The sequence below is a fragment of the Salvia miltiorrhiza genome, chromosome 1 (genome assembly GCF_028751815.1).
Source record: "Salvia miltiorrhiza cultivar Shanhuang (shh) chromosome 1, IMPLAD_Smil_shh, whole genome shotgun sequence".
Classification (NCBI taxonomy): Eukaryota; Viridiplantae; Streptophyta; class Magnoliopsida; order Lamiales; family Lamiaceae; genus Salvia; species Salvia miltiorrhiza.
The window spans coordinates 67,147,557-67,172,989 of record NC_080387.1 but is presented as its reverse complement, the minus strand read 5'-3'; the positions used below and the strand labels follow the sequence as shown (position 1 = coordinate 67,172,989).

General features: G+C 33.3%; 1 protein-coding gene, 1 long non-coding RNA gene and 2 pseudogenes across 2 annotated transcripts; all 4 read left to right on the top strand.

Annotated features, from left to right (window-relative positions):
* The first annotated feature begins 2,312 nt into the window (after positions 1-2,312).
* Positions 2,313-3,193, top strand: LOC131005255 (uncharacterized). Its single transcript, XR_009095238.1, has 2 exons — positions 2,313-2,516; positions 2,866-3,193. It is a non-coding gene; the product is annotated as an uncharacterized LOC131005255 (long non-coding RNA).
* Positions 3,194-9,158: 5,965 nt separating this feature from the next.
* LOC131005251 (serine carboxypeptidase-like 18) lies at positions 9,159-12,372 on the top strand. The gene is made up of 14 exons (XM_057932128.1): positions 9,159-9,479; positions 9,562-9,707; positions 9,874-9,950; positions 10,035-10,157; positions 10,248-10,350; positions 10,589-10,626; positions 10,725-10,826; positions 11,069-11,155; positions 11,262-11,405; positions 11,488-11,559; positions 11,640-11,758; positions 11,838-11,951; positions 12,034-12,088; positions 12,174-12,372. Exons 1-14 carry the CDS (start codon positions 9,346-9,348, stop codon positions 12,255-12,257), a joined length of 1,398 nt encoding a protein of 465 aa, XP_057788111.1. The 5' UTR covers positions 9,159-9,345; the 3' UTR covers positions 12,258-12,372.
* Positions 12,373-13,466: 1,094 nt separating this feature from the next.
* LOC131005252 (serine carboxypeptidase-like 18) lies at positions 13,467-15,896 on the top strand (annotated as a pseudogene).
* Positions 15,897-19,337: 3,441 nt separating this feature from the next.
* LOC131005250 (serine carboxypeptidase-like 18) lies at positions 19,338-22,464 on the top strand (annotated as a pseudogene).
* The last annotated feature ends 2,969 nt before the right edge of the window (positions 22,465-25,433 follow it).

Here is a 25,433-nt window from a genome sequence, read left to right as displayed (position 1 = left end):
TATATATCATATTGCTGAAAACTTACCTGAGGATCATTTCTCACCATATATATATATTCCATCCGTTCCATTATAAGTGAGACCCTTTTTTGGCACGAAAATTAAGAAAAATGTATTTTGTGTGTAGGTGAAAAAAATGAAAATATGTTTAAAGGCTAAAAATTTTACTCAAAAAGGAAGGAGTCTCACTTATGATGGAACACCCAAAATAGAAAGAGTCTCACATATAGTGGGACGAAGGTAGCATATCATTACGATACAACTGAATTTCATGGAAATCAACTTATTCTTTTTCTTCGTTGCATATTTATTGTTATTTATTTCATATTTTAAGCAGCATGGATGCAAATGAAAATGCCAATGATGAACTTGATGAGAAGACAAAAGCAATTTTTGAAAAGGCTCTTCACAAGGCAAAAAGCTGGGCGTGTCGCTTTGTAAATTTGTAATGCAATAGCGTACGTACGTGTTTGATTCGGAGGTTGAAGACAACGTTAAGAAGAAGCCTATCTTGAAAGATTAAGATGTGCAAGAAGTGGGGACTCACATAATGCTTAAGATTTTGCTACCAAAGTTGTTTGAGAAAAAATAGACTAGTAAAAGATTAAGAAATGGATATATTTGAATTGACCTCATTCCTCCATATTACTAAATGTAATTGATACATTTTAATAGATTGAATTATTGTTTATTTTGAATGATCGATAAATATTTACCGACTATTATTTTGTTATTTTGACGTCCGATGAAGTTTGTTTTAAGTCCGTCGGTGTCCCTTATTAATCATAGCAAGAAAACCATTAATCCCTCGTCGCCTAACTCAAAACGAAAAGTTTAATTACTATGATATCGTGCATTAATTTCATCAAGTAAGTATAGCATATTGACAAAATAAAAATTGAAAAAGCCAACCTTGTCAAATATTTTAGTAAGCGAGCTTTGTAATACTAATTGCATTATTACTCCCACTCCTAGAAAACCTAAACTTGTTGAATACATCTCCTTCATGGAAACAACACGGCTTCTCCTCATCGATTCTCCCAATTCTTCCCACTCCTCCGCCGTAGCTGCTCTCCGCCGCCGATTTCCTCCACACAATATTCCCCTCGGAATCAACATCCACCTTCGCGCCGCCACCGTTGCCCATGGAAAGGAGCTGCATCAGATCACGGAGATCATGACCGTCGATCTCCTTCGACGCTCTTTGAGGAACGGTGCAGTTTACGACACTGCGGCGATCGCCGCAATTGCAGAGAGCCTTCCCGTAGATGTATCTCGCTCTTGTAAGAACTCCGACCCTCGCGTCGCTTTTGGTCTTTCCCGCCATGCCTGATGGTCTAATTCCGGCGCTGTAAAAGTATATATAGATTTGAGAAGCCGAAGAATAGATTGTGACATTTTTGTAGAAACTATAAATAGGTGTAGTGAAAAAATGGTGTGGAATGGTATTATGGAAGTTTTGGTTTGATCGATGATATAAATAATTGTGTAGATGATTTAAATTAGACGGCAAGGCTACAAAACAGTTCGTTTCAAGGGTCATGTGTGTGTTTATCATTTAATTTGTATTTGTTTTGTGGAAGAAGAAAAGGACAACAACAACAACGTTATAAGTTATATCGAAATCTGAAACTATGTAGATATTAATTAGGGTTATTTGGTAATTAATGTATGGACTTTCATTTATTTTGTAATTTAAGTATGACTTATAAAATGTTGCAATGATAGATGTTAATTTGTTGCAAAATGAATACCCTAATTTAATTTCGGCCATCGAAAAATTGATCTGGCAGTGAAAGTGGGCATTTTTACAAGTGTTTATAAGAAAAGGGCATTTTTGCCTATTAACACTTTTTTCATTGGCTTGAGCGCATCACTAATTGCAGTTACACGAGCTCAGTATCAAATACTCTATACGTCAATTTTTTGGCAACAGAAAAATATTTGAGGTTGTTAATTTTGCAACAAATTGAAATATGATGATATTTTTGTAACATCTCAAATCGTAGTAAAATTATAAAATTATTGAATGTTTGTGCATTAATTAATTGACAATTAACCTTCGATATAAAAAGGTTGGGATCATGGTTTATACTAATTGAAATATGTATTAGTGTGGTTCATCGAATCAATGCTAAAAGTATATGTTTCAGTCTAGCTTGTAATATATATATATATATATATATATATATATATATATATATATATATATATAGAGGGTAGGGATCTATAGAGAATCCCTTTAGTATTAAGAATAGAGAATAAATCATAACCACTGATTTTGTGGTGATGGACGGTTAAGATTAGTGGGTTTCCTTTTTTCTATAATTCTGAATATTCAATAAAAAATGATTTAAAAATAGATTGAGGGTATAATTGTATTTCGATTTAACAAAAACTATCGTTCCCCATTTTTACTCCATTAATTAATAGGTTTACCCACCCCCACCAACAATTTTCAATCATTCACCAAATCCTACCCCAAAAATTTTTCATCGGCGGCTGATCAACACCAGGTAAAAAAAAAAAAATTTTAATTTTTTTTGTACGTAAATCATCTGTTTTTCACGATTTTTTTCCTCCCATTCTAAGAATCCGAACAAATACACCTCTTCGACTTGAAATTTAAGATATTTCGAGATTAGAATAGATTTCATTTTATGTTTTGTGTTTCAGGAATCGGAGCTCATATTTCCGAACAAATACACCGTATTTTTCTGAAATTGTTGTGTAGTTATTTCATTTTATGTTTTTGTTTTTTCTATGACTGAATAATGATTTTTTGTTTTATATGTTATTTGGCTGTAAAATTAAATTATTCAGATATAATAATAGCTTATTCACAATAAATGTATTTTTATTCAGAATGTTAAATTTGACTTGAATCTCCCACTACAATCATGAAGGTGATTAAGGAATCCTGGGAGAAGCAGACAACACTAAGATCACCAAGCAAGAATTGGATTTCCTCTTGGATGAAGAGCAGTATTAAGATGAAGTGTTGTATTTGTATGTCATTTATGTTTGTTCAGAAAAGTTGTATTGTTATTCGACATTTTATAGTGACATATTCGTTTTAATATGAATAGTGGATTGCTTTAAATTATTGTAGATTTATATAACATTTATTTTTATTTAGAATATTTGTATTGTTATTCGACATCTTATAATGACATATTCATTAAATATGAAATATGAATCGCATATTAGTTTACATATTGAAACTAATTCTAATCTTATTCATTGAATTATTGACATTGTTCATTAATATTGTATATTGTATTCGGATATCAAATCATATTTTAAAATTATATACATAATAATTTAGTGATCAAAATGAGCATATTCATTGAATTATTGACTTTGTACATTATTATTATATTTTTTTGTTCGGTGATCAAAATCATGTTTCAAACTTATACATAGCAATTTAGAAATTTAAATGAACTAAATAATCAATTTACAATGAAGCATTGAATTAGATACAATCATTAATTTATTAAAAAAATAAATAAACAATGCTGTATAAGAAATAAACCAAAATCGATTCGTAATCGAACTGCACAATATTAATCAATTAAATGAAAAAGTCATACTACTAAATTAACGATAATTACCAGATAAATTAAAGGGAAAATTGCACCTAAATACACAAACTTTGCCAAAAATCCATATTTGACGCGAAGTTAGGATTTTACATTTTAATACACCAACTTTCGTTGTTGTCCAAATTTGACACGACTTAATTCTTAAAAATTCAAAAAACAACCCCTTTTTGTAAATAATTATATAAAGACCCACTTATGTTATAATTTGGGACATTTAAACAAAAAAAAGATATTTCCTCATGATGTTTTCTTTTAAACCATTTTAGGCGCGGATCAAAGATTAAAAGAAAACATCATAAGGAAATATCTTGTTTTGGTTTAAATGTCCAAAATAATAACATAAGTGGGTCTTTGTATAATTATTTACAAAAAGGGGTTGTTTTTTGAATTTTTAAGAATTAAGTCGTGTCAAATTTGAACAACAACGAAAGTTGGTGTATTAAAATGTAAAATCCTAACTTCGCGTCAAATATGGATTTTTGGCAAAGTTTGTGTATTTTCAGACAATTATCCCTAAATTAAACTTTAAACAATAAATTCCTATAACATTAATATTGCAAAATAATGTCGAATAAAAATAGGTTATTCAGCATTAGTGAATAGTGATTATCTACCAAAACTAAAGCAATCATTATGTCCATAAAAATAGGATTGACGGTTATAGAGTACATAAGATTACACATATGTCCTTTTCAATTAAAAAGACACGGATATTTTATGTTATATAATGAGCGTCCGATTTGATAAATGAAGGGACAAGATTGATTCTCAATTCTCAATTTATTTATGATTCTCCACGGATCCTTTCTCTCTCTATATATATATGCATGTTACATTGATTAAAATGATCATAAGTGTTTTTAATTCATCCAAAATTTAGAATATTATTGGTATCTGACGTATAGGGAGGTTGTTGAATAGGGCCGAGTGATAAAACTTGGCCTTGTAAATTTATAATCGAGCACTTCCCTCGAGTGCAACATATAACCAACTGAGAGTCTGAGACACTTCGCCCAAACATTTATTTTTCATATATTATTAAGTTGGTGGTTAGCTTTAATTTTCACAATCCAAAATGGCCATTTTTTTATCATTGACTTTTGGGTAAATATCATAAAACCCCATGAACTATATCTACTTTATCAAAAATACCCTGAAACTTTCGAAATGTTTTCTAAACCCTCAAACTATCAGATTTTTATCAAATATATCCTGCATCTATTTTTCGATCACCTGAAACGTGATGTGGCTCGCCGGATGCCATAATGTAATTTATATTCTATTTTTTTAAATGATATGGCAAAAACGACTTCGTTTCGTATCATATTCTATCGTGTTTATCCCTAATTTTAGGTTATTAGCGTGAATTTCAAACACGATATAAGTGAATTTTAATTTCAGAGTGAATTTTTAAAAATGATATAGTACAAAACGATGTCATTTTTGCCATTGCATTTTTAAAAAAATAGAATATAAATTACATTGTAGCATTCGGCGAGCCACATCACGTTTTTAGTGACCGGAAAATAAATGCAGGATATATTTGATAAAAACCTGATATTTTGAGGGTTTAGAGAATATTTTGAAAGTTTCAAGATATTTTTGATAAAAAAGGTATACTTCAGGGATTTTCATGATATTTACCCTTGACATTTTATACAGTGTATACCGAAGCACGAGGATTCATTAATTTATATATGTAAGTTCGCTCAAGTTTATTTCAATGATCGAGCTAGTATGTTCCTATATCTTATGAAGTGTATATGATCTTATGAGATGTTCCTATATAATTGAACTAAATATGGTAGACTTGATCAGAAGTATAATAATTCACAAAAATTTGGGTACAATCGGGTTGACCTGCAACCACACCTTGATTCGCATTTTAATCCGAACCTGCATTCTGATTGCAAATTGTGAATGACATTATTCGATTATACAAATGACACTGTTCAATCATATAAATGACACTGTAACATTTTAAAATGTATTAGTATCATTTTCAATCTTATAATGTCAATTACAGGAAGTATCATTTATATTTCTGAATAGTGTCAATTATACACAGTGTCATTTACAATGTTATAGTGTCAAGTACAAGCAGTGTCATTTGCACGGTTCGAGTCAAGATACAGATTCGAGTTAAAGCGTGCGGATCAGAGTTTGGATGCGGATACAACCCGATTGTACCCAAGACCACCTCATAATAACTAAGACGTGCATTTTTTGAAATATGACATCTTTTAGAATAGGTCTATTTTTTAAACCAATTAATTAATATAATTAATTAGTTTTAAAATAAATATTTTGTAGAGTATACTTACTGGAGTTATAAACTTATCAAACCCTTTTATAAACGTGTAGAACTTCAATAAATATTAATTCAATTGAGATTTTATATAAGAAAAGGAAAAAAAATAACTAAAATTCCTTGCAAGCACAAAAGAGCATACTAGCCTCAAGAGAGCTCTAAAATGAAAGACAAAGATGCCTAGCACCAGCAAGAGTACTACAAGACTCCTTAGCCACAAAGCCACGCTGGACTCACGGTTATTATTCACGGTCCGGCACAGCTACGCTGGACTCACGGTTGCCAACTCAACTTTAAGTTGGCCGAAATAGCTCACCGTGGGAGAAATCAAATCAATTTCATCGGTGAGGAATTTACATTTCAATTTTAAAAGTTGCGGGAAATTTTCGAAATTCGGGAATTTCTCATGAATTTAGCAGCAATTAACCCTTATTTAAATAGATTTTATTTATTTATTTAATTTAGTTTTTAATAAAAATAAAAATAAAAAATTACAAAAAAATTATGAAAAATAAGTATAATATAGAGGATACAATAAATTAATTAAATCCTATTTTTATTAAAAAATTAAATTAAATAAAGTAAAAAAATTTCTATTAAATTAATTTGTGAGTGGCCGCTAGATTTGTTGTCAGCAAAAAGGCCCTAAATTATGACTCTGTGCAAATAGATGGGACAGTTAACATTCACTGAATTTAATAAGCGTAAAGTACCGTCAATTTAAGTCTATGTTTTCAAAACCAAAACAAAAATTAAAAAATGTTTAGAATGGCCAATGGGCCTCAAGCGACCCTTCATTCAAGTGCATCATTTAAATTAAGGTCACGTGAAATAATTGTGTATCAAGATTGGCGTGACGTATCAGACCGATGGCGACTCAACCAAACCCCATTTAGTAACGTCCTGCTCATTCAATCCTACTTTATAAACAAGATGTAGCGTTGAGTTTTTCTTGTGTATAACTAAGCTCATTCTCCAGATCATTGATATCATCTTTCGTAATAATTTTACAGGCGGATTGATCTCTAAAATTTTCATGAGCATCTTTACAACTGCTTCTGACAAAATTTAATTTTATACTTATGTTAATTTTGTTCTCAACCTCACTTTGTGTGTCGTAAGAGTATAGTTGAAAAAACGCTGGAGGTGTATATTATCGAAAAGAATAAATTTCTCGTTTTGCAGATGCGAGTTCTTTATCCAATTTTATACCGAATGAAGTGAATGAGAATATACTATTATAAGCACGAATATTCCTTCTGAAACTAATAACTTCTCGTGATTGGGCTGGAAACCATTCATCCAACTCCCGAGGAACTTCAGAAAATGCAAGTTTAATTTTTTCATTATCACAACAAAAAGTAGGAGGTTCATATTAAAATCTTCTAGCACCACAATGAATGCAATCAGACACATTTTTCAATTCATGTAGCAATGAACCTAAATAGATAAATAATATAATTAAAAAAAAATAGTGATAGTTTATCATAATGTATTAAACACACACACACACACACACACACACACATATATATATATATATAGGGTGCGGTTATAGTGAGAACCACAATTATCGTGAGAACATAAGAACCAATAAAATTACTGTATCTGCTATACAAATTAATGCATCCGCTATTAAATTTAATGCATCCGAAAAAAATAATTTTTTGCTCCCTTCAGGATTCGAACCCAGCATCTGCATCCATCCACCAAGATGATGCATCCACCGTAGATCTTGATGATCGAATGACTTAAAATGGTTCTCCGTTCTTATTTTATTAGTGGTTCTTATTTGAACCTCTCCCTATATATATATATATATATATATATATATATATATATATATATATATATATATATATATATGGGGCGGTTATTCAATAAACCATCCTTATTTTAAGAATTACGAACCAGCAAAAATGCATGAATTTTATGTATAACACGCATGAATAAACTGTATAAAGGCATGAATTGCGAAAAATAATTTTTTGCTACCTTTGGGATTCGAACTCAGGACCATGAATTTATCCAACAAGGTGATGAATCAACCGTAGATCTTGATGATCTAAGGGCTGAAAATGGTTCCTAATTTATATTTTAAGAAGCGTTCTTATTTTAGCCTTCCCCTATATATATATATATATATATATATATATATATATATATATATATATATTTCCTTGATATAAATACTTAGAAGATTGATGAAGATGAGCTTATTTTGCGTAATGTGACATACATATTCATAATTAGTATATAAATTTCAAAATCCTGCAAATAAATATTTTATTCTGTTACGACAACGAATATGAAGGGCGGTGGAAATGCCAGCCTGCCAAGAGTCGCTTACTCATGATTCTTAACGCAACAACAATAAATAATTAAAGGTCGTGTTTGAAAATTTTAAAAGACTCATATACAATATTACGATTATTTGGGATGATAAAAACGAAGGATTAGTGATAGATATATGGTAAATTATCATCATTTGAATCCACGCACAATAAATTGGATCGAACTTGTAGAAAGTGTCATACTTATTTCGATTTGAATACTACAATTTGTCCTAAATAATTATTAATTGAGTCCTCAGTTTACTGATTCATTAATATAAATTGAAGACTCGTGTTTATAGTTATAGATAATTTAAATTTCGGCCAAATACCAAGCTAATATATAATATGGAGTGCCAATTTTGACGTGTCGTATTTATTCTTGTGTGACAATTAGTTGGCAAAATAATATTTTTTTATTTAATTTCTTATCAATAAAAAAACACAAAGCAAATAACTCAAATTGTCAATAATTTAATATATCAAATCAAATAATAGTATTTTTTTAGTTGAATTAATTAATTGAATAAATTCAATAATAGTAAGGGGATTCTTCGAATTTAGGTGTGTCAGCCAAAGAACATTTTAATTATTGATAACTTAATATATAAAAAAGTTATTTAGCTAAGTAATAAAGTTTATTAAACTTGAGAATAAAAAAAATACTGTTATTTGATTTGATATATTAAGTTATTGACAATTTGGATTATTTGCTTTGTGTTCTTATTATTATTATTAAGAAATTAACAGTAGATACGTCAGGTCAAATATTGGCACGTCATAGTAGCATGATATTTGACCGAAATTTTAATTAATAACAAAATCAGATAAAATTTAAAGTTTAGTAATTATCACGCTACAGTTCAAAATTTATGTACAAATTCAGAATTAAACACACGAAAGTTCACTATTTCATTGAGCAACGGATGCTTGGAAATAGTACTCCACATCACAATTTTTTTATTTTATTTTTTTTGAGCCAATCACGTCACAATTTATATGACCCGTTCGAAACTCTACTCTATTAATTAAAGTGAAACGTCACGAGGAGAGACGTAGTCCAAGAAAGTGTGCCGACAACCTATAGCCGAGGATGATAGTAGGCATGAAATCGCGGCTGCATTTGCTTCTTGTATTTCTTATCGGAATCAAGTCTGTTGCTTCACAATCAATTGTGGAAAGCTTGCCTGGTTACGCCGGAACTCTGCCTTTCACACTCGAAACCGGGTCGCTCAATTTTTTTGAATTCCAACTTCTCTGTTTCCTTCTTTTGTTTTGCTATTGGAGTTGATGTAATTTTGTGAATCAGATACATCGGAGTGGGAGAGAATGATGAAGTGCAGCTGTTTTACTACTTCATTGAATCCGAAAATGAGCCAACGAGGGATCCTCTGCTGCTCTGGCTCAACGGCGGGCCCGGTTGCTCTGCCTTTTCCGGCCTCGTTTATGAAATCGGTCAATTCCTCTCTCTCTCTCACACACACACACACACTGATGTCGTTTTGTGTGGAAACTTTATCTTTCTGTAGGGAATACTTTTTTAGGGTGGATGAGGGCCGTTGGATTTGGTGCTAATTAAAAAAATTTGAACTTATTTGTTTGGCAAATGTTAATTTTGTAGGTCCCCTGGCCTTTGATATTGAAAATTTTGATGGAAGCTTACCATCTTTCATACTCAACCCATATTCTTGGACTAAGGTTTTAAATGCTGATACATTAATTCTTGATTATCATTCTTTAATTCATCCATTTGCATGAGATAATATGATATGATCGCGTCAGGTTGCCAACATAATATTCCTTGATTACCCAGTTGGAACTGGATTCTCCTATTCCAACACATCGAAAGGCTACCCCTCCTCCGACACTAAATCAACACAACATAATTACACATTTCTACGCAAGGTAAGGTAACCTCTCAATGCTAATGAATTATCATCATCATCATCCCATTTTTGCTGGTTTCACTATTTTCTGTTTGAACGAAAAATGCAGTGGTTGCTAGCTCATCCTGCGTTTCTCAAGAATCGTCTGTTTGTTTCTGGTGACTCTTATGGAGGCTATATTGTTCCAATGGTCGCTCTTCAAATAGCAAAAGGTATTAAGGAGCTAACCATTACCCTTACTTGAGAGTAACCTAATCATTCAATTTGTTAGCCCTCAAAATAGAGGAGAAATAAAAGAAAAAGGAATCCCTTACTAGTGATTCATTTCTATTGTTGAACCAAACACTCAATATAAATGACAATTATCATTACCATTCCTCCCCTTTATTTGATTTCATTCCCTTCCATTCCTTTACTTGAAACAAACAAGCACTTAAGTTGAAACTGCAGGTAATGAAGCTGGACTGCAGCCAATAATGTCACTCAAAGTAATCGCTCTTCTTCATATTTAATTTGTTTTCTTACTATCAGATGCTTGATTCTTTGATATGAATAAGAAGATAATTATATTGAGAAATGGGAGCAGGGCTACATTATTGGGAATCCACTCACAGATGAAGACAGTGATGCAAATGAAAAGATACCTTATGCTCACAGGATGGCTCTCATATCAGACAAACAATTTGAGGTAGTTTCATTGTTTGTCTTTGAAGCTCCAAGATAAAAGATATGAGTGTTTGGATCATAGAAGCAAATTGAAAGTGGTAGCATTAAGTATCATACCTCAAGTGTTGTTTAGGAGCGTGATATTAGCGAACTTGCTACTCTGATATACTTTCCATATACTACAATATTACTATCAGATTAATTTGATTTCATTTTATCCTAATATAATGGCTCAATCTGCCATCTCTTGAATAATGATTTTAGCAAGCAAGAAGCAGCTGCAATGGAGAGTATGTGAATCCAGATCCAAATAATATTCAATGTTTATTTGCTCTTAGTATTATCAATGAGGTAAATCACTCTTAAAAATCATCATCTTTAGACATTTCCCTTGCAAATGTCAGTTGATTTCATGTGTTAGACAAGAATGATGGTTTTGCCTTTTATTTAAGTGCAGCGCACCAAGCTTATCAACGGTGCTCACATTCTGGAGCCAAAATGCAAATTCTTATCACCAAAACCAAGCGATTCTAGAAGGTTCCTAGTAGATGTTCCAGTCGATCTCCTCTCCCTCTCCAACCGAAATGAACTAAAATGCCGCGTAATCCTTCCCTCTGCCAATCACATTTTCTCCATCTCATTATCGACCTAGGGCTTAATACAAAGCTGTCATCTTTCTGCAGAATATGAGGTATGCGACTTCCTATGTATGGGCGAACGACGAAACTGTGAGAGAAGCTCTTCACATTAGAAAGGTACATGAGCCAATAGACATAACTTTGGAATTAGACTATATACATAACATGATTAAGATGTTGAGCTTAAAAATCAATAGGGAACGATAACTGATTGGACGAGATGTAACAAGAGCTTGAGCTACGAATATGACATAGAAAGTGCTTTCGAATATCATCAAATTCTGAGTGATAGAGGCTTTCAAGCCTTGGTTTATAGGTAAAATCAAATTTCCAGAGTGTCTGAAACTTTTGTATTTTTTCGACAATGTTTGTGAAGCTACACCTTTTTGTTACAGTGGTGATCACGACATGGATATACCTTACATGGCTACATTAAAATGGATACGCAAACTGAATGTGAGCCTCGAAGATGAATGGAGGGCGTGGAATGTTGATGGTCAAGTTGCAGGGTGAAGTTTTCTGCTATAACAACTCATAATTTGATGAAGCATGTAAAATCCCATTGCTCGACCATAATTTTTTCAATTGCAGATACACAGAAATGTACAAGAACAATCAGGCTAGCATCATATTCGCTACAGTCAAGGCAAGAAAAAGATGCAGTTTCCGTAGTTAATTTGAAATGAAGGAAAATATTAACGAATTTTGGTGGTTGCATTGCATATATGCAGGGTGCAGGGCATACAGCACCAGAATACAAGCCTAAAGAATGTTTAGAAATGATTAAAAGATGGCTCTCTCTCTACCCATTGTAAAATCTCTCTTCTTCACTTATGTAATGTGTAATAATTTTCCGTTCTTGCTTGGACTGAAGCACTTGCATTTTGTATTTCTTTTTCAATATGATATTAAGTAATTCGTCTGTACAAACACCAGACATACAAGATAAAATATATTTTTGCAAATTAAAAACATTAGTAAAATCTTTCGATTAAGATGAATATTGCATATTTTATTCAAAATGAAATTACACGAAAAATAGAAAAATATATTTTATTCAACAAAATAATACTTCCCTCTATTCCAACTAACTTAATTATTATTTTTTTTGGACCATCCCAACTATGTTGATCAATTTCGTTATATGGAATATATATAAATCTGCCTACCAAACACATTTAAAAAACTAGTTTCTTAAATCTGATGTCGAAAAGAAGTTGATCAACTTAATTGGGACGGATGGAGTAATATAGTGATCCACCATAACGGACATAAAATTCACGAAAACATAAAAATGAATAATAATAGCTCATATATGTTCTTCAGCATCACAAAATAATTAAATTTATTAAATTTAATATATTTTATCGGAGCGGATTCGAAATGGAATTTATACCCCCGTACACGACCCGAATATGAAATTATAAACATGAACCCGTCCTGACCCCTGATATTTTGTCCTCGAGGTAGGTACCCGCGAGTAAAACTGTCAACCCCGCACCCATCTTCCCCATTGATGAAGTCGTTGTTTAGCTTCGCATAAATAAATTTGTTGCCCACAACTACTCTAGTTAGCGGTAAGTTTAAGGTCGAATTCACGAGTAACTGATTGTATCTTCTTTGGCAAAACATATGCTAATATGCAAAGTGAAAATTCTTTTGAATAATTGGTTAAAAACGATTATATTAATATATTATTGTCGTTTCATCAATATAAAAGAAATTTATAAGAATTTACTCCATCCGTCCCACTATGGGTGAGACTCTTTCTATTTGGGTGAGTAAAAGTTACCCTTTAAACACATTTTCACTTTTTGATATACACACAAAATACACATTTCTTAATTTTCGTGTCCAAAAAAAGGGTTTCACTTATATTGGGGCGGAGGGAGTATTTTCTAATTTTAGCTTAAGACCATGTGAGATACAGGAGCGCTATAATAACGCCACGAGAAGGCACAAGCAGTGGAGAAAGTGTGAGTGGTTTGTATTATTTATTTAGAAATTTCATAAAAAAAAAAAAAAAGTGTAAACACCTAAAATCAATACAAGGAGTCCTATCTAGGACTACCCAATAAAGGAAAGAAACAATCTAGAATACTACGTAGCGTCATGAATTGGTTGCTCCATTTACTTGTTGCATTTCTAATCGGGATCAACTCTGCTGCTGCACAATGGATCGTCGAAAGCTTACCCGGTTACGCCGGAACTCTGCCTTTCAAACTTGAAACCGGGTCAGTCGTTAAATTCTGTACAAGTTTCTCTCTCTCTCTTTTTTTGGTTTTTGGAATATTTGATGTAATTTTGTGAATCAGATATATTGGAGTGGGAGAGAATGATGAAGTTCAGCTGTTTTACTACTTCATTGAGTCGGAAAATGAGCCAATGAGGGATCCTCTGCTGCTCTGGCACACCGGCGGACCCGGTTGCTCTACCGTTTCGGGCCTCTTTTACGAAATCGGTCAACTCCGCTCTCTCTCTCTCTCACACACACACACACACAACTTTATCTGGGAATACTTTTGAATAAACTGAGACTAGTTGATGGGGGCAGTTGGATTTGATGCTAATTAAAAAATCTAACTGATTTGTTTGCAAATGTTAATTCGTAGGTCCGGTGGGCTTTGACGTTGAAAGTTTTGATGGAAGCTTGCCTGCTCTCATGCTGAACCCATATTCTTGGACTAAGGTTTCAGACATTGATTCATGATTGCCATTCTTTAATTCATCCATTCGCATGATATGATTTGGTAAGATATGAATGGTGTCAGGTTGCCAACATAATATTCCTAGATTACCCAGTGGGAACTGGATTCTCCTATTCCAACTCATCTACGGCCTACTCCTCCTCCGACACTAAATCAACACTACATAATTACTCATTTCTACGAAAGGTAACCTCTCAAATGCCTATCATTCATCATTACCTTCCCTTTTTGCTGGTTTCACTATTTATTGTTTGAACAAAAAATGCAGTGGTTGTTAGCTCATCCTGTATTTATAAAAAATGCCCTGTTTGTTGCCGGTGACTCTTATGGAGGCCATATTGTTCCATTGCTTGCTCTTCAAATAGCAAAAGGTATTAATGCCATTCCACAAAACATGCTTGCGGTTGCGGTGTTTGTTTCCTCCTCAGTCCTCTCGTCATGATTTAAGTTGAAACTGCAGGCAATGAAGCTGGACTACAGCCAATAATGTCACTCAAAGCAATCGCTCATCTTCATAATTATTGATTTTTTTATTCTTTTTCATTTTTTGCTATGGATGAGTAGATAATTAAATTGAAAAATGGGAACAGGGCTACATTATTGGAAATCCAGTGACAGATGAAAATAAGGATACCAATGAAGTGATACCGTATGCTCACAGAATGGCACTCATATCAGACAAACAATTTAAGGTAGCTTCGACCTTTATTTGTGAATGTAAAAGATAAAGATATGAATGTTGGAGCATGGAAACAAATTTGAAGTATAATTTTTTTGTTAGGAGTAATTTATTTAGTTGCACCATCTTTCATATCTTGAATAATGATTTCAGCTAGCAAGAAGCAGCTGCCATGGAGAGTATGTGAATCCAGATCCAAATAATGTCAAATGTTTATTTGCTCTTAGTGTTATCGAACAGGTACATTACAAAAATAAATTAAAAAACAAATCTTGATCTTTAGACAATTTCCTTGCAAATACTACTATTTAGTGTAATGTTTTAGACAAGGATGACTGCTGCCTTCTATTTAAGTGCAGTGCATCAAGTTGATCAACTATGATCACATTCTGGAGCCAACATGCAAAGACTTATCACAAAGAACAAGTGATTCTAGAAGGTTCCTAGTAGATGATCCAGTCGACCTCCTCTCCCTCTCCAACCAAGATGAACTAAAATGCCGCGTAATCCTCCCCTCTGCCTATACATTTCTTCCATGTCATCATCGACCTAGACCTTAATGCAATGTTGTCATGCATCTTTTGCAGTATCAGACTCATTTGACCTCCCACGTGTGGGCAAACGACGAAAGTGTAAGAGAATCTCTGCACATCAGAAAGGTAGTTGCGCCAACAATACACAACTTTGGAATTAGACTATATGCACAACATGGTTAAGATGTTTTTGTGCTTCAAAATCAATCAGGGAACGATAACTGAATGGAAGAGATGTAACAAGAGTTTGAAGCACGAGTATACGAATATGACATAGAAAGTGTTGTGGAATATCATCAAATTCTGAGTGATAAAGGCTTTCAAGCCTTGGTTTATAGTCTGAAACTCATTCATGTTAATTTTCGACGATGTTCGTGAAGCTAATATGCGTCTTTGTGTCTTTGTTTCAGTGGTGATCACGATATGAGTATACCTTATATGGCCACATTAAAATGGATACGCAAACTGAATGTGAGCATTGAAGATGAATGGAGGGCGTGGACCGTTGATGGTCAATAACTCAAATTGATGAAGCATGTGAAATCTCATTACTCAAGCCATAAATTTTGTGAATTGCAGTTACACAGAGATGTACACGAACAAGCAGGCTACGCTCATATTTGCTACAGTCAAGGCAAGAAAAAGATGCAGTTTCCATAGTTAATTTGTAATGAAGGAAAATATTAACAAAAGTTGGTGGTTGGATTTGCAGGGTGCAGGGCATACAGCGGCAGCGTACAAGCCTAAAGAATGCTTTGCAATGATTCAAAGATGGTTATCTTTGTACCCACTGTAAAATCTTCTCATCTTCATTTTTGTGTAATAAGTTTCCACGATTTCTTGCATTAAACCACTTGAAATTTCTATTTCTACTAGTATACCACCCACGCAATGCGTGGTGGTGTGAGAACTATTATATATATATAAGTGTCAATTTATAATGTAATAGTTTAATTAAATAAAAAAAAAAATACACCAAACACATATATAATAAAGACTGGTACGTTCATCCGTGCGATGCACGACAAACATCGAAATTAAACCATATGTTTAAATAAATAAATATAAATATTAAATAGAATCAAAAAAATAAAATAAAATAATCCATATCAATTACTCAATAATATCCCGAATTTTAAAACATAAATTTTCGACTCTGTGTAAAGTTTAACAATAATTATAGTTATTAAATAATTTTGAATAATTTTAAATCATCTGATAATGAAAATTAACATTTACACATTGTTAAGAGTATTGATAAAACTCATATTTCTATGGTTTTTAGTGTTCATTTGATATTAATTTTATAGGAAATTGAGTGTTGGATGATTGTTTTGTGCTTATATTGATTTATCTTGTGAAATATGATACTTGTTTGAACTTTGATGGAGTTTACAGGAATCTTGAAATCGAATATGGAAAAATTTTCTGAAAAGTTGTAGTTCGTCTCGAGAGGAATTCGTGAGGGCAAACAAATTGCAAATCGGAGTTCGAACGAGGAAGATATAGCCAAAACAAAAACGTCGCACGCAGTAGTCCAGAATCGACGACCCACTAGTGTAGGTCGCCGAAAACCGGCATTTTGAAGAAGAAAATCGGCGACCTAGACGACGACCGCTGACTAGGTCGCCGAAGTCCCTGTTTGAGTTTTACACTATGGAGCAAATAATCGGCGGTTCGCCGATTTTGATGATTTTGAAGGTGTATTTCGGCGACCTGATCGGCAGTCGCCGATCGGGTCGCCGCTTCATCCGCATTTCCGAGTTTTTACTTTTTTTTAGAGTTACTTTCGGGTTTAAACTCTGTATTTTACGCTGGTACTATATATAGGTCTTTTATTTGACCTATCTAGGGTTCCCAACTTTTGTTTTCAGTTCTATAGCTTTTAGTTTTCATTGTTTTCCAATTTATAGTGCTTGGATTGGATTTCTGCAAGGTTGAAGATTCAAGATCGTTCTTTCGATTTTATTTAATACAATTCTTTCAATTGTTGTCTTTTTAATTATGTTTATGTTTTATTTTGTTATGTCTGGCTAGGTTTTTAATTTGATTCTAAGGTTTGTAAATAGTTAATTGAATTCATGTGATTAATTTGTTAATACATTTTTGCCTTCCAGTTTATGATTCATAATTCATGGTGCTTGAATTCTTGCAAATTACTTAATCAATAATTTGCATGTGTAGCTATTCGGTTTGAGACCTGACAGAGATAACTATTTAAAGGATTCAGGAATGTATGATATGATTTTAACGTTGAGACCTGACGGAGATAGATAATTTATTAATCTACGATATATCTTTGTTGTTTTGACAAAAGATATACCTATGGAATGTATTTGATTAATTGAATGATCTCTCATCATAGCTAGACTAAACTGGTAAATAAGATTAATAGATTGATTATGTAAATTTGGTTAATGATTTTACTTCCATAGGAATCAGTCGTTTTATCATTTGATTTTTCTACCTGAATTTTATTTGCTGTGTTCTAAGATTAGTTTCTATTAAAACCTTTAATCTTTTACTTTGTCTGAATATTACTAGAGGTTACTTAGGATTACTTAGAGTGATTCGTTATAATAGTCCATGTGAATACGATACTCTACTTGTTGTTTTCGTGCTACAACTACATTGTTTAGTTGCAATTTTTTCGCTAGTTAAAATAGTGATCAAGTATTACACGTCATAATAAATAAATAAATATTTTCATACACAAACATAAATAAAAAGTTGTAAGATTTTAAAGAGAGAGAAAATAAAATATTTTAATTTTTTTCAGAACTTATTAGTTTTAAATTCATTTTTGATAATTTTTATACCATATTAAAGACCTTATCACAAAATTAAATTTAAGATGTATATTGAATATTTATTTATAAATCAAATTTGACTATGTTTAGAAAAGAATAAAAATTATAAAAAAGAAAGAGAAAAAAATAGTGAAAAATTTGATAAAAGAAGAGAGAGAAAAAAAGAGGAAAACGATGGAGGGAAAAACTCCTCTTTTATATATTATATATAGGGCTGACAATTTTTGACACGACATAAAAGTAAGATACGAAATCGCACGAAATTAATGGGTTAGTGTCAAGTCTTATCGGGTTCGTGTCCTTATCGTATCGACCTGATAAGGACCTGATAATTTTGTGTCGGATTCATGTCGTATTCGTGTCACCTGATAGAGTTAATATTATTATTTTTATTAAATATTTATTTTAAATTTTTAATTCTTTCTACACTTTAGCCATTAGGATTTCATGTTTAATCAGGTTTTAATCAGATCGTATCGTTATTGTATCATGTCAACACGATTTAAATCGTATTGTTATCGTATTAGTGTCGGATTTGTGTTCGTGTCAAACACTTCTTTAACAGGTCATGTTCAAATTTGACCTTATCAGATCGTGTCGATATCAGGTCGACCTGATAACGATCCGATACGCAAGAGAACAAAAAAGGGGTTTTCCCTTGTACCGTGGGGCAGCCAAGTGAGCCAACAACCTACATTTCTTATTGTGTTCGATTTTCTGTTAGTAATTTGTGGGACCCTATTAATTATGATGCCTTTCTTCCTTGATATGCCTTGGTTTGTATTTTTGAAAATATATGTTTAAATTGGAGAAATATTGTAAATAAACCTTCAATTTTATTATAACTACAAAATTACGACTTAATTTTGAAATTGATTACAAATTAAAAGTTACCTTTTTAATATATTATAAATTATAAATTATAAAATAGATTATAGATTTGGTGCCCAATTTTACTAACTTGCAACACATTTAAAAAGGTCCATTACTTAATAACTAATGACTAATATTCTGTAATTTGATCAATTAACTCTCCACGTTGGATAGCACTCCAGATCAGCGTTCCACATCTCAGCATGAAGGAGAGAAAGTCTCAAGAAGACTAGCACGTGATTTGTTAAGAAAAGCTTCGTGCAAATGATATGCTTTTGTATTTTGCATTTAGTGTTATTTGTCTTTTGCATGCTACTATTCCATTGATGCTTTTAGGGTTTGCTGTTCTGGTAGTTTCGATTAGCTGATACAATAGAGTGCATCTTGTAAGTTGAGCCGAATATTACATGAATATAGAAAACTTCTTCTGTGAGCTCTTTCCTCTTTTATTCTACCATTTTGGTGTTTCTTCGCGACGGCCACTGTTGAAACGCCAAGTACAGGACCACCACATCATTACTAAACACAAAACAAAATACTCACAATGCCATTGCCACCGCCACCACGACAAACAACTATCTACACTACACTACCAAGCATGTATTCATTTTTACATTTAGTTGTTGCATTTCTTGTGGGAATCAACTCTGCTGCTTCACAATGGATCGTCCAAAGCTTGCCCGGTTACGCCGGAACTCTGCCTTCCAAACTCGAAACAGGGTCAGTCGTTAAATTCTGTACAAGTTTCTCTCTCTCTCTCTTTTTTTTTTGTTTTTTTTTTGGAATATTTGATGTAATTTTGTGAATCAGATATATTGGAGTGGGAGAGAATGATGAAGTTCAGCTGTTTTACTACTTCATTGAGTCGGAAAATGAGCCAACGAGGGATCCTCTGCTGCTCTGGCACACCGGCGGCCCCGGTTGCTCTGCCTTCTCCGGCCTTGTTTATGAAATCGGTCAATTTCCTCTCTCTCTCTCTCTCACATGCGCACACACATAGTTGATAGATTTTCAGCTAATTAAAAAAGTCAACTGATTTGTTTGGAAAACTGTCGATTTGTAGGACCCCTGGCCTTTGATATTGAAAATTTTGATGGAAGCTTACCATCTTTCAGACTCAACCCATATTCTTGGACTAAGGTTTCAAATATTGATACATTAATTCTTGATTATCATTCTTTAATTCATCCATTTGCATGATATGATCTGATCCTCTCAGGTTGCCAACATCATATTTCTAGATTATCCAGTGGGAACTGGATTCTCCTATTCCAACACATCAAAAGGCTACGCCTCCTCCGACACCAAATCAACACAACATAATTACACATTTCTACGCAAGGTAAGGTAACCTCTCAATGCTAATAAAATAATCATCCCTTTTCGCTGCTTTCACTATTTTTTGTTTGAACAAAAAATGCAGTGGTTGTTGGCTCATCCTGCATTTATAAAAAATGCTCTGTATGTTGCTGGTGACTCCTATGGAGGCCATATTGTTCCAATACTTGCTCTTCAAATAGCACAAGGTATTAATGCCATTCCACAAAACATACTTTCGGTGTTTGTTTCCTCCCTCATTGAGATGTAAGTTGAAACTGCAGGTAACGAAGTTGGACTGCAGCCAATAATGTCACTCAAAGTAACCACTCTTCTTCATAGTATTTAATTTGTTTTCTTACTATCAGAGTGCTTGATTCTTTGATATGAATAAGAAGATACTTATATTGAGAAATGGGAGCAGGGCTACATTATTGGGAATCCACTCACAGATGAAGACAGTGATACAAATGAAAGGATACCTTATGCTCACAGGATGGCTCTCATATCAGACAAACAATTTGAGGTAGTTTCATTGTTTATCTTTGCAGCTCCAAGATAAAAGATATGAGTGTTTGGATCATAGAAGCAAATTTAAAGTGGTAGCATTAAGTATCATACCTCAAGTGCTGTTTAGGAGCGTGATATTAGCGAACTTGCTATAAGATTAATTTGATTTAATTTGTTCGTAATGTAGTGGCTCACTCAATCTTCCATATCTTGAATAATGATTTTAGCAAGCAAGAAGCAGCTGCAATGGAGAGTATGTGAATCCAGATCCAAATAATGTTCAATGTTTATTTGCTCTTAGTATTATCAATGAGGTAAATCACTCAAAAAAATCACCTTCATCTTTAGACATTTTCCTTGCAAATGTCAGTTGTGTTAGACAAGAATGATGGTTTTGCCTTTTATTTAAGTGCAGTGCACCAACCTTATCAACAATGATCACATTCTGGAGCCAAAATGTAAATTCTTATCACCAAAACCGAGCGATTCTAGAAGGTTCCTAGTAGATGATCCAGTCGATCTCCTCTCCCTCTCCAACCAAAATGAACTAAAATGCCGTGTAATCCTTCCCTCTGCCTATCACATTTTCTCCATGTCATCATCGACCTAGACCTTAATGCAATGTTGTCATGCATCTTTTTCAGTATCAGACTCATTTGACCTCCTACGTGTGGGCAAACGACGAAAGTGTAAGAGAATCTCTACACATCAGAAAGGTAGTTGAGCCAACAATACACAACTTTGGAATTAGACTATATGCATAACATGATTAAGATGTTGTTGTGCTTCAAAATTAATCAGGGAACGGTAACTGATTGGAAGAGATGTAACAAGAGCTTGAGTTACGAGTACGAATATGACATAGAAAGTGTTGTCGAATATCATCAGATTCTGAGTGATAGAGGCTTTCAAGCCTTGGTTTATAGGTGAAACCAAATTTGATTCCACTGTCTAAAACTTTTTTCGACAATGTTTGTAAAGCTAATACGCCTCTTTGTTTCAGTGGTGATCACGATATGAGTATACCTTACATGGGCACATTAAAATGGATAAGCAAACTGAATGTGAGTCTCGAAGATGAATGGAGGGCGTGGACCGTTGATAGGTCAAGTTGCAGGGTGAAGTTTTCTGCTATATCAACTAATAATTTGATGAAGCATGTGGAAATCTCACTACTCAACAAATAAATTTTGTGAATTGCAGGTACACAGAGATGTACAAGAACAATAAGGCGACGCTCATATTTGCTACAGTCAAGGCAAGAAAATGATGCAGTTTCCATAGTTAATTTGTAATGGAGAAAAATAGTAACAAAAGTTGGTGGTTGCATTTGCAGGGTGCAGGGCATACAGCGCCATCGTACAAGCCTAAAGAATGCTTTGAAATGGTTAAAAGATGGTTATCTTTGTACCCACTGTAAAATCTTTCTCATCTTTAGTTTCCACGCTTTCTTGGATTAAAGGTACTTGAAATTTCTATTGCCACGTTAGTCTCTTAGGATTAATTGCCTGATTTTTGAGATATAATGGTTGTATTTGATGGATAAATTTATCATGAGAAAAGTAGGGATAACAAAAATTTATGTCTTTAAATGTCTCATTTCTTTTTCCTCATTTTCTACTCCCTCATTTTTTACTAAAGGAAAAGTTTACCATTTTTCATTCTTTCTTTTCACTTCAAGGAGGGATAATATCATCGGATAATATCATCCCTCAATTTTTGGTGTGATAATATTATCCTTCCTTAAAGTAAAAGAAGGAATAAAAATGATGAACTTCTTGTAGAAAAGAAAAGAAAAAAAATAAGACATTTAAAGGTATAAAATTTTGTTATTTTTCATTTTTCCATGATAAATTTATTCATCAAAGAGAATGCATCCTTAAAGTTAATTGCCTGGTTTTTAGACATAAAGGTTGTATTTGATCAAAAACATAGTTCTAAGGAAAATTTGGTTTTCAGTATATACCTCAAGGGTATTTGGACTCTATCCATATATTTATAAACGAATTTAAGTAAAACCTAGCATTAGTTGCTCGTAAAACAATCATATTCTTTAACAAATTAGTGATTGTGGTTAAATGAAATTCTTTTCCAAAACACAATATTATTATCCAACGTTATAACTCATATATAGAGTTATTACTATCATCACATGCTACCATATTATTTTAATCTTTCATGCATCCAAGGACGATAATTAAACAAATAATGGTTGCGTTAATAATATAACCAAGCTCTATAATTACGTTTAATTAAGATATCAAAGTTGGCCGAATGATTTAAGATTACTTGTATATATATGTCACATGGATAATCTTATCTATCTATACTAATAGAAAAAGAGCCTAAACATTTTATGTTACAACTTATGGATTACCTATTTTACCCCTCCACGTAATATATTTTCTTAGGAATTTCAACGCCACCTGACTTCTTTTTGCTGCTTTCCATCAATAATCCCTCAATTCAATCAAATCTACACAATCCCCTTTGTTTTCTTCTATTTAATACTACTACTATATTATTATAAACCAAATCTCCTATACCCTATAACCACGTTATACAGCAAGACGTAATCTTCCACATCACCAAAGAACGACATCCTCTTCTTCCTCGCCAAAACCCATCCCCCTTCGGCTTCCGATTTCCACGACGCGCTGCACAAGAGAATCAACAGATATTCGTGCTTCGCCGCTGCTCTGAGCCTCCGGTCCGCCGTGCTTCACCGCCGCTCTTAGTCTTTTTCTGGTCGTGCAGGACCGACGTTCACAAGATAACATCAGCATTATCATTGTTGATCTGAGGTAGATATTCATATGCTCTTCTCTTTTATAAGATGTTGATATCCATGATGATTATGTGTTGGTGTGCGCAAGCGAATAGACTGGCAAAATCTACCGGTGCAGAAGCAGAACATTGCGTTGGAATTGGCCCAAGCTGTAGCTACTATCACTTTAGTTTCTCTTGGTATTCTCGCTCCGTCTGTTCATAACAATAATTTGCATATGAAAAAAGGTCGACATGCAATCATTAACATTAGCCTCTTTCTGCATATTGTATTTCTCTCCATTTGAAGTTTAGTGTAAAATTTTTCAAGTTTCGTGTTATCGTAAATATTGGCCTAATTCTTGATCTCATTGACTGAGGCACAAGTTCTCGAAAGAGCTGTTTCCAGAAGCTGCGTGCTCAAATTGAGCTGCCATCTTCTTTGCTCTCTGTTATTAGAGGATAGGTTGTGCTACTGAAATTAAAAACTTTAGAGAGGTGCTAGGAAGGAAGTAAGAGCTAATAGAAGAATAAGGATGAAGAGTAGGTTTCGAACTTAAGTACAAGGAAATAAATTAAATTAAATCTTAAATGAAAAGTAGCTCTATGACTTTGCACTTGAAAGATGTCATCAAGCATTAAGCATCAAGTAGCTTCACTGATAATAAATATTGAATTTAAGCCAAATACCTATATTTGCATGACACATGTATCCAAAGGTTCCGAATATTCAGTTATGTCCTCAAATTTTTGTTTTGGTCATTTAGGCTAATTTTTAAGTTATGCAAATTTTTGGGTTTGTAAGAATGGCCTTTATTTAATTGCGAAAGTTAGGCTTTGATAAAATATAATGATATAATTGTCTTGCTGCCATATCAATATGTTTATATTTATTTGATTAGAGTTATACTTATAATTATTATTAACATTCCTTTTTGTTGTTATTTATTTATTATTATTCTTTGGGAAAAAGGTGCAGATTGGCCCCCGAAGTAGTAGCCCCTATAGCGTATAACCCCTCTTACTCACTGTGTGTGCAACTAAACCCTTGAACTCCGAGAAAAGGGTGCAAATTCCCCGCTCTGACCTAACACCGTTAAGTGTCCGTTAATGTTTGGGTTTAATTGCACCATCTACTTCAGGGGTGGATCTGCACCTTAATTTTTTTTAATTTTTTTTTTATAATTTCAGCAACCCACTTCCGGCATCAACTTAACCGCCCCCCGTACTCATCGGCTCCAACTTACACTTTGTCAGCTCGCACGCGCTCAATCTCTTGATCGTCGACTGCTTACCGCTGACATGCAGCAGCATCACCAACTCCAAATGTGGCCTGGATCGAATCCTACTTGGTCCAAATCCATATCCGTATTTTTTTACTTAGGTCAGAATCCGGTCCAAATCCATTAGGTCCAAAAAATGAGATTCATGTCCAGATCCATTAGATTCACAGGGTCTCGAGTCCTGACCCGAATCCATTCTTTTTTCTCTTTTAAAATAAATTTTTAAATATTAAATTAACCAAAAATAAAATCATAATTATTATCTAGAGTTTTAATAATTATTCAAAAATAAATAAATAAAATTTAAATATAAATTATATAGATAAATATATACACAATTAATATCATAAGATAAGCCTAAAAGGTTAAGGTGTTGGAGGAGATGTTGTTGTGCGGGGCGGTGAAGAAGCTGGTGGCGTTGCTGCATGTAAGCGGTGGGCAGTCGACAACCAAGAGATTGAGCGCGTGCGAGCTGACAAGGTGCAAGTCAAAATCGATGAGTACGGGGGCGG

Excerpts from the sequence above, each read along its gene's own strand:
- LOC131005251 (XM_057932128.1), top strand. The coding sequence starts at position 9,346 with ATGATAGTAGGCATGAAATCGCGGCTGCATTTGCTTCTTGTATTTCTT. Across the intron at positions 9,951-10,034 it reads ACCCATATTCTTGGACTAAG|GTTGCCAACATAATATTCCT; the intron begins GTTTTAAATGCT and ends TGATCGCGTCAG. Across the intron at positions 11,156-11,261 it reads CTCTTAGTATTATCAATGAG|CGCACCAAGCTTATCAACGG; the intron begins GTAAATCACTCT and ends ATTTAAGTGCAG.